Source organism: Salvelinus namaycush, chromosome 3 (assembly GCF_016432855.1).
Source record: "Salvelinus namaycush isolate Seneca chromosome 3, SaNama_1.0, whole genome shotgun sequence".
NCBI lineage: Eukaryota > Metazoa > Chordata > Actinopteri > Salmoniformes > Salmonidae > Salvelinus > Salvelinus namaycush.
In genome coordinates, this window is record NC_052309.1 from 29,820,521 (window position 1) to 29,836,069 (window position 15,549).

Genomic DNA, 15,549 nt, shown 5'->3' on the forward strand with positions numbered 1-15,549 from the left:
TGTTTGTGTCCATGTGCTTCTGTCAGTGGCTACAGCAGTAATGGTAGTGGCTATTTATACACTGCTACTTCAGTGCTAGCTAGGTGTTTTTCCTCTCCTCTGTTTCCTCCTGCACCAGCTGTGTGTGGCGATGCTTCATGGAGATTGGTTGCTGCACTGGGACCCAGAGTATTAACACAGTGCAGACAATGGAACATGACTATTACTGCAGTCCTTCCCTCACACCCCCAACAGTCTTCCAGGCCAGACAAGCTACAGTTTGATGTTCCTCTGTGGGAGAGATGAGGCTGTTTTTAAAGTAGTTGTGGTTGGCTATAGCCTAGCCTATGTTTTGTCTCTGTCTAAGCCTTTTTATATTTGAGTTTAGGGGACATTTGAGCTATATTTTTTTGTTTTTAAATGGTGTTTTTTGCACCTCTGAGTGCCATTCACCACAGCAGTGAGTGCTCATCCCTCTATGTAAATGGGATCCTGGGAGCTCTTTCAGAAGAGCACTAAACGCATTCAATATCCTTTGAAGATTTAACCAGCTATGAGTCAGAATACATAAGTTTCACAACTGGAGTTTGTTTTTCCCTGTAGCTGACAGGCCTCCGGCTGTTGAGTCAGAGTAGGCTAACCACCTGAGAGAGCAGCCACTCTAACCTGAGCCAACGACAGAGACGAGAGAGACTCAGTCGGACTTAATACAGTGGAATGAGGGAGCTGATGCTGCCGCTATGTGCTGCTGTTAGGGGTCATTGTGCTGCTCTCTGGTCTAAACAGCCTGCTCATTGTGGCTGAACGTCTCACCTTGAGGTGCAAACCGCTCTGTTTAGCCTATGTTAAAGGCTGATCCCTCCTGGTGACCTGGAAGGAGTTATGTGATCCTTCCTTAACCCATAGGAAGTCCCATCCAGTTGACCAGCTCTTCAAAATGATGAATGTCTAAAAATGGCGCTGCTAGGGATGTGCATCTTTCCCCTTCAAGATGATTCGATACATATCTAGGTACATTGGTTCCGATACGATACAGAAACTATACGTTTTAGTTTGAAGTGAGTCAGTGCGATTCAGTTCGATTAGAGGAACGAATTGATGTGATCCGATGCACTAAAATTTGTACCATAAACACATGTACATTTTTCATTCTAAATTAAAGTCTACTGCTGACAAAGCTCATGAGCTGGCCCTCTGAGCTGGATCTGTGTGTGTGTTTGTGTAAGTGTGTAAGTAAATTAGAACTATGGTCTATGTAGACACCTTAGCTGAGCCATAAGGGAAACTGGTCATCTACCACCCCACACTATCAGTTAGGAGGAGCAACTTTTGATTTCAAATCACCATCGCCCACTAACTAATTTGTCATTTTTAGAGATTAAAAGTGTTAGAGCTAGTAATGTATTAATATTTATCTTTAAAAATAAACTATGACATAGCCAATGAGAATATACACTGCTCAAAAAAATAAAGGGAACACTAAAATAACACATCCTAGATCTGAATGAAATATTCTTATTAAATACTTTTTTCTTTACATAGTTGAATGTGCTGACAACAAAATCACACAAAAAGTATCAATGGAAATCAAATTTATCAACCCATGGAGGTCTGGATTTGGAGTCACACTCAAAATTAAAGTGGAAAACCACACTACAGGCTGATCCAACTTTGATGTAATGTCCTTAAAACAAGTCAAAATGAGGCTCAGTAGTGTGTGTGGCCTCCACGTGCCTGTATGACCTCCCTACAACGCCTGGGCATGCTCCTGAGGTGGCGGATGGTCTCCTGAGGGATCTCCTCCCAGACCTGGACTAAAGCATCCACCAACTCCTGGACAGTCTGTGGTGCAACGTGGCGTTGGTGGATGGAGCGAGACATGATGTCCCAGATGTGCTCAATTGGATTCAGGTCTGGGGAACGGGCGGGCCAGTCCATAGCATCAATGCCTTCCTCTTGCAGGAACTGCTGACACACTCCAGCCACATGAGGTCTAGCATTGTCTTGCATTAGGAGGAACCCAGGGCCAACCGCACCAGCATATGGTCTCACAAGGGGTCTGAGGATCTCATCTCGGTACCTAATGGCAGTCAGGCTACCTCTGGCGAGCACATGGAGGGCTGTGCGTCCCCCCCAAGGAAATGCCACCCCACACCATGACTGACCCACCGCCAAACCGGTCATGCTGGAGGATGTTGCAGGCAGCAGAACGTTCTCCACGGCGTCTCCAGACTCTGTCACGTCTGTCACATGTGCTCATGTGCTCAGTGTGAACCTGCTTTCATCTGTGAAGAGCACAGGGCGCCAGTGGCGAATTTGCCAATCTTGGTGTTCTCTGGCAAATGCCAAACGTCCTGCACGGTGTTGTGCTGTAAGCACAACCCCCACCTGTGGACGTCGGGCCCTCATACCACCCTCATGGAGTCTGTTTCTGACCGTTTGAGCAGACATATGCACATTTGTGGCCTGCTGGAGGTCATTTTGCAGGGCTCTGGCAGTGCTCCACCTGCTCCTCCTTGCACAAAGGCGGAGGTAGCGGTCCTGCTGCTGGGTTGTTGGCCTCCTCCACGTCTCCTGATGTACTGGCCTGTCTCCTGGTAGCGCCTCCATGCTCTGGACACTACGCTGACAGACACAGCAAACCTTCTTGCCACAGCTCGCATTGATGTGCCATCCTGGATGAGCTGCACTACCTGAGCCACTTGTGTGGGTTGTAGACTCCGTCTCATGCTACCACTAGAGTGAAAGCACCGCCAGCATTCAAAAGTGACCAAAACATCAGCCAGGAAGCATAGGAACTGAGAAGTGGTCTGTGGTCACCACCTGCAGAACCACTCCTTTATTGGGGGTGTCTTGCTAATTGCCTATAATTTCCACCTTTTGTCTATTCCATTTACACAACAGCATGTGAAATTTAGTGTCAATCAGTGTTTCTTCCTAAGTGGACAGTTTGATTTCACAGAAGTGTGATTGACTTGGAGTTACATTGTGTTGTTTAAGTGTTCCCTTTATTTTTTTGAGCAGTGTATATATATCACACACCGTTCAAAAGTTGGGTGTCACTCAGAAATGTCGTTGTTTTTGAAAGAAAAGCAAAAATGTTGGTCCATTAAAATAACATAAAATTGATCAGAAATGCAGTGTAGACTTTGTTAATGTTGTAAATGACTATTGTAACTGGAAACGGCTGATTTGTTATGGAATATCTACATAAGTGTACAGAGGCCCATTATCAGCAACCATCACTCCGTGTTCCAATGGCACGTTGTGTTAGCTAATCCAAGTTTATCATTTTAAAAGGCTAATTGATCATTAGTAAACCCCTTTGCAATTATGCACAGCTGAAAACTGTTTTGATTTAAAGAAGCAATAAAACTGGCCTTCTTTAGACTAGTTGAGTATCTGGAGCATCAGCATTTGTGTGTTCGATTACAGGCTCAAAATGGCCAGAAACAAAGGACTTCCTTCTGAAATTCGTCAGTCTATTCTTGTTCTGAGAAATGAAAGAAACTAAAGATCTCGTACAACTCGGTGTACTATTCCCTTCACAGAACAGCGCAAACTGGCCCTAACCAGAATAGAAAGAGGAGTGGGAGGCCCCCGGTGCACAACTGAGCAAGAGGACAAGCACATTAGAGTGTCTAGTTTGAGAAACGAACGCCTCACAAGTCCTCAACTGGCAGCTCCATTAAATAGTACCGGCAAAACACCAGAGTCAAAGTTTAACCGTGAAGAGGCGACTCCGGGATGCTGGCCTTCTAGGCAGAGTTGCAAAGAAAAATCCATATCTCAGACTGGCCAGTAAAAATTAAAGATTAAGATGGGCAAAAGAACACAGACACTGGACAGAGGAAGATTGGAAAAAAGTGTTATGGACAGACGAATCTGAGGTGTTCGGATCACAAAGAAGAACATTCGTGAGACGCAGAAAAGATGCTGGAGGGGTGCTTGACGCCATCTGTCAGTGCATGGTGGAGGCAATGTGATGGTCTGGTTGGTGCTTTGGTGGTGGTTAAGTGGGATATTTGTACAGGGTAAAAGGGATCATGAAGAAGGAAGGCTATCACTCCATTCTGCAATGCCATGCCATACTCTGTGGACAGCGCTTAATTGGAGCCAGTTTCCTCCTACAACAGGACAATGACCCAAAGCACAGCTCCAAACTATGCAAGAACTATTTATGGAAGAAGCAGTCAGCTGGTATTCAGTCTATAATGGAGAGGCCAGCACAGTCACCAGATCTCAACCCTATTGAGCTGTTGTGGGAGCAGCTTGACTGTATGGTACCTAAGCAAAGCCCATCAAGCCAATCCAACTTGTGGGAGGTGCTTCAGGAAGCATGGGGTGAAATCTCTTCAGATTACCTCAACAAATTGACAACTAGAATGTCAAAGGTCTGCAAGGCTATAGTTGCTGCAAATAGAGAATTCTTTGATGATAGCAAAGTTTGAAGGACACAATTATGATTTCAATTAAGTCATTATAACCTTGTCAACATCTTGACTATTTCCTATTCATTTTGCAACTCACTTCATGTGTGCGTTCATGGAAAACAAGGACATTTCTAAGTGACCCCTAACCTTTGAACGGTAGTATGCATACAGATTGTTTCAAGCTAAACTATTCAGGTTCACCCTCAGCAATAATCTAAATAAAATGTCATGTAAGCCCTGATCAGCATGTAGCCTTCCTATAGACAGATGAGTTGTCTCCGGTGGTAGCTTAGGCTACTTTTATTCCGGTAAAAGACCATTTTCGACAGTGCATTTGATAACAATAACCTAGCAAATTACGTTGGTTGTCACTCAACAAATAATGCCTAATATTGCGCAAGCCATTTTACAAACATTTGAATGCTGAAGGTGATGCGCAGATGTGCCTGTACAGGAATATGCCTCCCTCTCTTTGGTCAAGGTGCGACTCTACGCATAGCGCACAGTTTGACTAGGCTACTGATATTGTCTGGGGTTGTTTGACATTCAAAATGACTTGCAGATCAATGACTGTCAACATAATTACATACTTAGCTCGACACGAGTGGACGCAGTTGTCACAAAAGATTAGGTATTTTCGGAAGGTAAAAAAAGTTGTGGACCAGTGAATTGTAACATAGATTTTCTGACCGATGCATGCAACATTTGGATCGTTTTGGGTCCCAGGGACCAATACACTCATATCTTAAACATTTGAACCCGGGGACCGATGCATATCGGTGAATCGTTACATCCTTAGGTGCTGTCCATGTTAAAGCTTTTGGGCACTAGACCTCTCTCTATAGTTGGAGATTGAGAAACATGCTGTCTTTGCCGTAGATGAGCCCAGAGCCACACTTCCACCACCCCACTGAGCATGAATGGCTTTCAGAGTATTTATTTTGGGGTGGTAAAGCGTAATCTGTGGCTTTCAGTACTAATTCCAGCTTTGGACCAAATGCCTTTTATAAATTGTGGTAATAGGCCTTTGTTTTGGGAATACAGTAGAATATTTAGGCTAATACATTAATAATTTGCACCATATGCTGTTCAGCTCTATCTGGATGGACCTGCCTAAATACACTATCACCCATATGAATGCAATGTAAAAAGGTAATAGATGTCTGCTTAACCCACTATATGAACCTTTTGGGTTAGTTTTGGTTCACCCCAACCAGTTAAAAGCCCCTCTTCTTCCCCGTCCACCACTCAGTAGAGCAGCGGCAGGACCAAAGTGTGACCAATTAACTCTCTGGTGTACTGTACAAATGTGAGCTCTGTCTGTTCTCCAGGGTTAGCTCTGCAGCTGTTGACATCTGCTACACTTTCAGCCATGTCAAGTGCTATTGCTATTTGGACATTATCACCATGACCCCTGCCCCATTTCTTACTCCCAACCTCCTACCCCGGCCTCAACGACTCCTAAACTGTGTCAAGAATCCAATGTAGGCCTACACACACACACACAAAGCAGTTACCTAAACCAACGTCACATCATGATAGAATTCAACTCATTTTGCCAAGAACACTATAAGGAACCGTGAGTTGTTTTCAGAAAACAGAATTTCCATCACCTTTTGTTCTAAATGGCCTGTTAGTGACATGTACAGTAAACAACTACACGTCTACAGTAGATTTACAATGGTGATATTCTATCGATCCTCTGAAACTAAGCCTGGCCATACCTCTAGAGACATAATCAGAGGTGTGGCCTACTATCTCCAGTCCAGGACAGCATTGATGACTAGTAGAGAAGGGAAAGAACAGGTTCTGATGGAGTGAGTGAGCCTGAGCCATGAAAATACAGGCTGTCTGGTCTTAGATTACATATGATAAGATTAGGCCTACGGTTTCCATGACAGCCCCCACATTCACTGACTCTCCCAGCCTCCAGTCTGGAGAGTTGTGGCAAAGTGTGTTTGCTAAATAGACAGAGCAGTATTAGATCAGATGGATAGAGCACGACTACCTTATCCCCGGGGATTAGCTGTAGCGTCTCCAATTGTAGTAAGTTACTACTAACCATGGCATGGTGACACATTCTTCATGTAATGTTTGCCTGCTCTGTATATGCTCCCTTAGCTTTTACACAGACCGATACCATTCAAACAGTGCTCTGACTCTGAGGGCATGGTGGATGGTTTACGCAGTGCTCAGATGAGGTTGTTCTGTGGCTGCTCTGTGGCTTTGTTTCTCTGAAGGCCAGGTGATGTGCTAAAGCCAACAAAAGGATGATTCACAGGCCTGTGTTCTGGAGCCTATTTCTCATCAGCGTCGTGCTGCTGCTTTATGCTGCTTATGCCTCTGACGAGTTGACTGCCACTGCCGAAGACATTGACTCACCTCTGAATTGTGTGTGTGATAGAGAGTAGTGCTAGCTAGCTGCTAAGCTGCTTAGCGCATGGCTGGGAGCTTAGCTCCACTCTGTTTGGCTGGTGGTACACTGCTCTGGTTGTGGGCCTGTGATTTGACTGTTGGGCCTGTGTTATTTTGTGACGGGACGAACCAGTCGGTGGTCGAAGCCTGATTATCTGATCGGTTTAATACATTGCTTTTGGCTTGGTGGTTTATGAAGCCCCTGGTAACTGGTGTGCAGGTTGGACTTAGGGAAAGTTCAGTAGCCAGGGACACACACACACACACACACACACACACACACTGTCCCATACCAGCTCTCCAAGCCACACACACACACCTATTGTATAGGCATAATTTGGCTTGTTCTTAGTATAAACACAGTGTGCTTGTGTGACGGGTTGGTTAGCACAAGCAAGTCAGCTGATGATCATATCTTAAAGCCTACAGCGTTGAACAACTCGATGCTTTTCTGTTTTCTGTGACAGGCAGCCAAACTGCTCACAGTGTGTTCGTTTTAGCGTTGGCCGATATATCGTGAATGGGTATGGATCCACGTACTGGTATGGATTTTTACAATACCGTTTTATAACAATATTTTGATAGTGCTAAATTATACTGAACAAAATATAAACGCAACATTCAACAATTTTACTGAGTTGCCATTCATATAAGGAAATCGGTCAATTGAAATAAATAAATTGGGCCCTAATCTAATGGATTTCACATGACTGGGCAGGGGTGCTGCCATCCACTGGAGAGCTAGGTCCAGCCAATCAGAATGAGTTTTTCCGGGCTTTAGTACAGACAGAAATACTCCTCATATCCATCAGCTGTCGAGGTGGCTGACCTCAGACAATGCCGCAGGTGAAGAAGCTGGAAGTGGAGGTCATCGGCTGGTGTGGTTACACGTGGTCTACGGTTGTGAGGCTGGTTGGACGTACTGCCAAATTCTCTAAAACTATGTTGGAGGCGGCTTATGGTAGAGAAATGAACATTAAATTCTCTGGCAACAGCTCTGGTGGGCATTCCTGCAGTCAGCATGCCAATTGCTGGGGCGGCAGGTAGCCTAGTGGTTAGAGCATTGGGCCAGTAACTGAAAGGTTGCTGGATTGAATCCCTGAGCTGACAAGGTAATAATCTGTCGTTCTGCCCCTGAACAAGGCAGTTAACCCACTGTTACCCGTAGGCCGTCATTGTAAATAAGAATTTGTTCTTAACTGACTTGCCTAGGTTAAAGGTTCACATTTTCTTTTAAATCTCATTTTAGTGGCCTTTTATTGTCCCCAGCGCAAGGTGCACCTGTGTAATAATGATCATGCTTCTTGATATGCCACACCTGTCAGGTGCATGGATTCTCTTGGCAAAGGAGAAATGCTCACTAATAGGGATGTGAACAAATTTGTGCATAAAATTAGAGAAACTATCTTTTTGTGCGTATGGAAAATGTATGGGATCTTTTTATTTCAGCTTATGAAACATGGGACCAACACTTTACATTTTGAATTCATATTTTTATTCGGTATAAATGAAAAGTTCTACAAATTGGACAACTTCACTGTCAGTTTTGTCCAAGTTTGGTTCAGTATAAAACTATCAGAATGGAGAAAAACCATTAATATCACTAATACATTTTTTAACATATTTCAAACTTTTATTATTCAGAAACATAAAATACTGCCACACTGCCATAAATGACAAAAATATTGTGATGATATTTTGGCCATATCACCCAGCCCTAGTGTTTGTGTGAGAGGTGGGCTGGCTAAAGTTCTTGGCCTCCACTTCCTCTTTTTTCTGGGAAATGGCTTCAGTTAAGTGTCTTCCTGTTGGCCCTGACATGAACAAAAAAGAGCAGGAAATAGCCTTATCACGTTGACATGATTTAGTTTGAGCTTTCATTTTTTTCATCCCTTATCTTAAAGCTGAGGCGAATGCTTTCTGATGACTGATATTGACTGAACTTTTTGGGGGTAGTTTATAAGCCTAGCACAGTAGACTCGTCATTTGGTGGCCGTATGCCATCTTTACCTCTTCTCTCTTTCCTGGAGAAGTGTTTGAGGTGAACCTACCTAACAAGAGCATCCGTCTTACTGCCTTGTACTCAGTCTTGACCTCGACTAATCCCCTAGCTGCAGGCTCCAGCACGTCTGTCTGCGTGATATGTAGGCTGAAGACAAAGCTTGTACAAACATGCTCGCTTGTTTGCTCACTTTCTCTCTCAAAACACATGCACAAATGAACACACACACCGCGCACGCACGCACACACTGTGTGCGCTCAATTCAGTGTTTACATGATTGCCAATGTCCCCGGTTTACTTCAAGGTTAGTTTGACTTTGGATGTGGTGTCTGAGGTAAATTCCCCTGCATTTTCTCTGTGTGTTAAATGCGTTAGAGAGAGTGGCCTCTTGCAGTCCGAATTGAGGAGTGTTGTTAATCCCAGGTGATCCTCTCGCTCTGAGGAAGCTGGAGGTTCTAATATGACTCAACCCAACGCTCACAGTCTCTGAAGTGCTCACACCACAGCAGAGCAACTTCTCTCTTAGTAGTTACTCAATGAGATTCTTCAGAAGGATTTCAGAAATATCCTTAAAAAGGAAGGTCTGCCTAAAACATATATCTTTGAAAATAATGGTACTTAACGCTGTTCTTTTACAAATTCGGTTAACCTGAAATGCAGTAATGGCCTAGTTTCTTTGAAAAGCTGTTTTAGATATTGAGAAGATGATAGCTAGTCATTTAGGTTAGTCTGTGCTGGCAGGTCACTGCAATCTTTAGATAGGAGAGTGGTCTCTATTAAAATTGTAAATTCAGCTCAGCATATATCTGTGCATTTTAAGATTGGTCAATCTCCCAGCCCTGCTCTCTCAATGGTTCAGAAGGTAAGCCCACTATAAGCAGCTTTCCCCTGGACATCAAAATACTTAAATCTGCCTATTTTAGGCTGCTTTCAATGGGTTTATTCCCAAAAGGAAATGTTTGTCAAATGCGGTAAGTCAGTACTGTAAGACTGTTATAGTTTTATGTCCTTCTAGAACAGCATCTAGAGCAGGAAATCATTGAAATCTGCAGTGGCTTGACTTTGAAAAAAGAGCAAAGAGCCTTTTTTTTACTGTATCATTTTAGTTCGTAGTCCTCTGTTTCCTAGAAATATGTCCCTCAGTTCAATACCTTGAAATACATATAGTATTTATTGCTAAACAGAACATGTAGCTAATTGTCTTCTCTAACTGATTGCTATGTGTCTCGCTTTGCTTGCTGCAGGTGTGTCCCATGCCACCCTCCTGCACTCCAAATCCCTACGGGGTCACCGGGAGTGTTTTGAGAAGTACCACCTCATCGCCAACCAGAAGCTGTCCCGCTCCAAGGTCTCCCGCAGTCCCTACGAGGGAATGAAGCTGGCCCTTAGCCAGAAGATCAGCCGTATTGTTCAGTACGCCCAGAACAAAGACTCTGTCAGCTTAGAGGGAGGTCCGGGCCGCCGGGGGGGCAAGCACCAGCTCCTTTGCTACAGCCAGAATGGAGAACGTAAACTTCTTCCCCAGTCAGACGCCCAGGTGCCTCGTTACACCCCATGCTGGAACCAGGGGACGGGGACAGGAGGGCTGCCGGACTACGCCACAGGCATGCTGGAGTGCCACTCGGCCGAGGGGCTGGGGCTACTGGAGGACGGGCAGGGCCTGGGGGGCATGTGGGGGTCCACAGGGAGGAGGGGTCTTCATCGCCACAGCCAGTGTTCTGGAGGAGACCACCAGCTGCTGCACTCAAACAATGGCCACAGCAGAGACGAGTGTGAGTTCTTTATACTAACTCTAATGAACACTAACTGGCTTCCTCTATTCCCAACACACCACACTGGCTGTGGTCAGATGTTCTACCCCTCTGTTCTCCAGAAGTGAGCTCTCTGCATACAGAAAAAACATTGTATTGATGTAGCCTAAGCATGGGGCCAGAGGAAGCCTTTGGGAACGAGTGCACCATTTTAGGAGGGTAGAGAAGTCCGACTATAGCCAGTGTTATTTAGCCCAGTCATCACTGGAGAGGCTTCAGGGGATCTGCCTTTCCTGCATACATTCCCTTCATCAGAGACATCTCAAGGCAGGATCAGAAGGTGTCTGCCTCTGTGATGAATGGCATTGAGTGGGAGGAGGCGTGTTGAAAAGGGAGGAAACGTGGGAGGGAGACAGATGGGATGCGCCGCATCCATTTCTCTCCTCCCTCTGATCTTTGTTATATGGACTCCTATCTCTTCCATCTCCCCTACTACTCATTAATGGCACACAAGACAATGTAGTGATGCAGGCAAGGGCTCAGTTTTTAGAGCATCCTCCTCACACATTCCTCCTCGAACACCACTTTCCCTCCTTTCCCCACACCATCACACTCCAGAGAAAAGCTTTCTCTCTCCTGCCTCAGTGTCCATGTCCCGTCCCTGAAACAGCACCAATGTTTTTTGTGCCTGCTGCACGTCCTCTGGGAGAGAGGGATATCTCCCAAGGACGGTAGCTCTTTCATGCCGTTCTTAGAATTCCATTCCTTTGTAAATGACGACAGTGTAGCTATATGACTCTTCGCTCTGCGTAGTTCGTTGTTGCTATGTGTCAAGTCCCTGAGGTCGCGTTAGTTGTTTAGTTAGAGGACTGTTCTGAACAAGTTTGCTTTACTTTATCACACATGCTGTGTCGCTCTTGTTTTGTGACCCAATCTGTGTTTTATCTTCCAGTGATTAAAATGAGTGTGGATGAACTCCACCAGCTGAATGGCCAGCTCCTGCTACAGATTCAAAGTAAGAACTTCAATAGATGGCTATTAAAGTGTAACTGTGACCAGATGCCTGAATTATATATTGGAGTGCATGGGTTTGAAATGTCTCTTGTTTTAAATGACCATAAATGGAAGGAACTGAATATGTTGCATTATTGTTTTGTAGCGTCTCTTCTGTGCTGGTGTCTTTGTGAGGTGGTATTATGTTTTGCTGGTAATGTGTTGTCATTGCTGTCTGCCCCCTCTGCTTAATCTGTTTAATTGATTTCCTTGTTTGTCACAAATTGTTGTCTTTGTGTGTGGTCCCTGGCTTGCAATATACTGCTTTGCTCTATGATCTCTGTCATGCCATCCAGTGTGTGTGTGTGTGTTAACCCTGTGCTATACTGATCTCTGCCTCCCCCTCTACAGAGGTGTTTGAGGAGCTGACGGTGGCTGTACAGGAGAAAGACTCGCTGGCATCGGAGCTGCACGTTCGTCATATCGCTATCGAGCAGCTCTTCAAGAACTGTGCCAAGCTTCCCTGGCTGCAGATCAGCCGAGCCGGGTCCGGGGTCAAGGCCAGCAGCAATGCCCCCGTGGAGTGAGGGGAGTCTGGGGGTACCTACCTGGCTTGGCTGCCTCTCTCAGGGGGCTGGCTGTCTCACTCCCAGGGCTACAGACACAGTCTGGCCTCTAGCCAGTGCCCTTTGTATTGTGAAAGACTTGCTGCGTGGTGTGGTTTGTCGCAGATGAGTGAGGAATGGACTTGGCCTCCTCTCATCATGCTTAAGGCTTTCTGACTGCAGTACTTGAATAAAGGGCTTGAGGAAAGGCAATACAATTGAAGGACCTTGGGATCCATTGACTTCCAAATGGGAACTGTGGGTTGTTGATCCCCTCTGTTGGTGGACCTGTTGCCTATGCAGATAAAGTATTTTTTAAAGAATATCTATTCAAATGTATTTGATTCAGTGACGTGAGCAAGATCTTGTTTGCATATCTAGCTAAAGTTGTTTTCTTTTCACCAACATTTCATTTTTTGGTTTTCATCTTTTATGTTTAGCCTTCATTTGTTATTTTAATCACACCATTTCCTCGCTCCTCGGCAAATATCTGGTTGACTTATTCTGCAGCTGTGGTAACTGTTTCTAAATGACGAGTGAGATTTTATTTTGTAATCTGTGCAGTGAAACCTACTCCTGAGGCTTGAAGATTATGTTACATCACCCACAATCTAGTTCTAAGTGGAGGTGGGATTTTAGCCAGTTTTGGATTAGGGTTGAATTGATGTTTTTTTTGGTTTTGTATTTTCATTTTTTGTTAGTGGCATGCTGCAAATGCTATTCTCTGATAGTCTTAACTTAAGTTCTCTTGATTTCAACTGGTAAGGTATTTTATGGCTGTCGAGCACAAGTCATGCCTGTAGTTGAACAAGGGAGTGACATGAAATACATGCTGATAGCAGAGAAGGCCTGACTGAGCGTTACATGGTCCAATCGCCAAACCAAAGTATTTTATTTGCTTCAAGGCAGCAAATGTCAGTATTTATTATTTTACTTGTGGCCTACAAGTATAGGCCTCGCTAGACCAACTAGAATTGATAGTGAAATGCAATAGAATACACTGATACCAAATTCACCTGAAATGTGGCTCAATGACAAACGTGTGATTCTATAACATAGGTTTAGCTGTAAAGTCCTCTGTTATGAACCGTTCAACACTTCTCCCCTGGTTTCATGGTCTGTCAAGTTTTGTTGTGTTATGAATGTATGTAATCAATTATTTGAATATTGTTTTACTCTTGTGGTTTTGGGTTTCAAATGTGCTTTGGTTTTTACTTATTTTATTTATAATTTTAGCCAATTATTTTCTGGGGGTAGGCCTATGCCTTGTGGAGTTCAAATTTATGGATATGTGAACTCAAAACAGATTCGGCAGTCTAGTTTATCTGAACAGGATGTGTCCAACAATTACCCTTGCCTCCTGCTTTAAGGGCACTGATTGGAAGGAACCAATATAGCTGAAAGAACCCAAGTAATGATTTGTTTGACCTATCCAGCCTGGTCAGATCAGTGATTTGAGAGAGAAAAAAAGTGACAAACAAATGAACTATTCATGAACATTTGGGAAACAGCTGTAGTAAGAACATGATTTTTTATGTTTAGGCACCCTCAGGTGGTGGTTTAAAATTACTGCAGAGGTTCTTACCACTGAAGTGGAGCCTCTTGGGATAGTTCTATAATTGGCCCAACATGAATTTGTATATTTTGGGAAGAAAGAAACACTTATAATCAGGTTGTGATGTATTTGAATCTCCCAATGTCAGTCTCCCTCTTTATAAGAGATCAGATTTGACCCCTTTGGGGTTTACACAAAAGGTTGTAGCTCTGCTTTGTCTCATCCTGGTTTTGTTTGGATTAATACGTGTGTTCTGAGCAGGAGTTACTGATTTTTTTTTTTTTTAGATACACTTAAAATAAGGGCTGTGTTTCTTGTAGACTTACCCTGGTGTGACGTTTTGATAACCATGTAAATCTCTCTCGGACAAGGTGACTTATCAATATATTCGGCTCTATTTACTCTGATTTGAAAATGCTAATTTGCATCAAAGTAGACATGCAAAACTACAAATCCCTGCAAGCTCCTGCAAGTCATCTCTAGCTGACACGTTTGCTAACATGTATTGTCAGTTTAAAACTTGCTCAAGACAGTTCACAGGATTGTCGATTTTTAAAGAAATGTAGCCAATTTATTAATTACTACATTTAGTTAACATTAGATACTTAATCCAGAGATTCTTGCCTCGATTCTGCAGTCTCACCAAGATCATCATGCCATTTGTAGTTCTTCATGATAGCCGCATTAGCAGCTAATTTAGCGTTTCATTTTTGGGGGGTAAATAAAGGCGAATATATTGTTAAGTTGCCTTGTCCTAGAGAGATTTACATGGTTATAAAAACATCACACCAAGGTAAGCCTGCATGAAACAACCCTTATTTTTTGTGTTTCTAAAAATCCACTATGGGGAAAAATTAATGGTGGAAGAACGATTTGAAACATTTCCCTGTTTGACTGCTTGTCTTCATGGGTATTATGACTCATACTGTGGTACTCTATAGTGTACTTATACCAGGGGATGGGGTGCCATTTCAGATTTTTCCACTGAGTGGTTTGTAGGTTTGGTAAAATGATATGTCTGAACGGTTGCTTCCCTGGTTGGAAAGACCTGTGAGCCACCTGTGTCTGTCTGGGGTAAATGTCCATTAGCTGTGTGTGTATCTGGATATGTGTACATACATACCCGTTACATTGCTTTCCCCTTTCTGCTAAATTTGACTTGACTCATTATTTACTTGGTCTGATATACATTAAAGGGATAGTTATACCAAATTACAAAATGACATTGCTTTCCTTACCCAGTAAAGTATGACAGCAATCCATGTTTTGTTTTTATTTCCCTGTCACTGTTTCCCGCATTTGGCATATTAGCTTTTTTTGTGAATCATGTCCAACTATTTCGATAGTATCTCAAATGTATTGTGAAACTCAGTAACTTATAGATGATTTGATCATGATGTGCAAAAAATGCTAAAGTCGGTACCAGGACTTGAATGGGATTTGTGCCACAAATGCTCCAACGTTAGCATTTGTAAGTGGTGCCAGGGAAACTTAACCGAAGCATGGATTGCTGTCATACATTGTCCAATATGTCATTTGGGTGAACTATCCTACATTTTGTAATGTGTGAACTATGCCTGTGCTGTGTGGATTTCTTTGTAGAAAATGTTTATTTGTGGAGCTGACTGCCTATATGAAATGTCTAAATAATTGTTTTGTATTCTTTCCAAAATATTTCAATAAAATATTTTTCATACATTTTCTGTTTGGTGTCATATTGTCTGAGTAGATGTAGGCATGGTATGACAACAATTAGATGTCTACAGAACAACTTATGAGACCATGTTATGGAATCTAGTCAATTACCTAATCTCTA

General features: G+C 43.4%; 1 protein-coding gene across 1 annotated transcript in view; it reads left to right on the forward strand.

Annotated features, from left to right (window-relative positions):
• The window catches only part of LOC120045194 (protein EURL homolog), a 32,152-nt gene extending 18,959 nt beyond the window's left edge, over positions 1-13,193 (forward strand). Inside the window, exons 3-5 of the mRNA XM_038990161.1 lie at positions 10,074-10,601; positions 11,533-11,595; positions 11,985-13,193. Coding sequence (XP_038846089.1) covers positions 10,074-10,601; positions 11,533-11,595; positions 11,985-12,160 — 767 coding nt within the window. The 3' untranslated portion in view covers positions 12,161-13,193. The remainder of the gene's footprint in view (positions 1-10,073; positions 10,602-11,532; positions 11,596-11,984) is intronic.
• Positions 13,194-15,549: the final 2,356 nt, after the last annotated feature.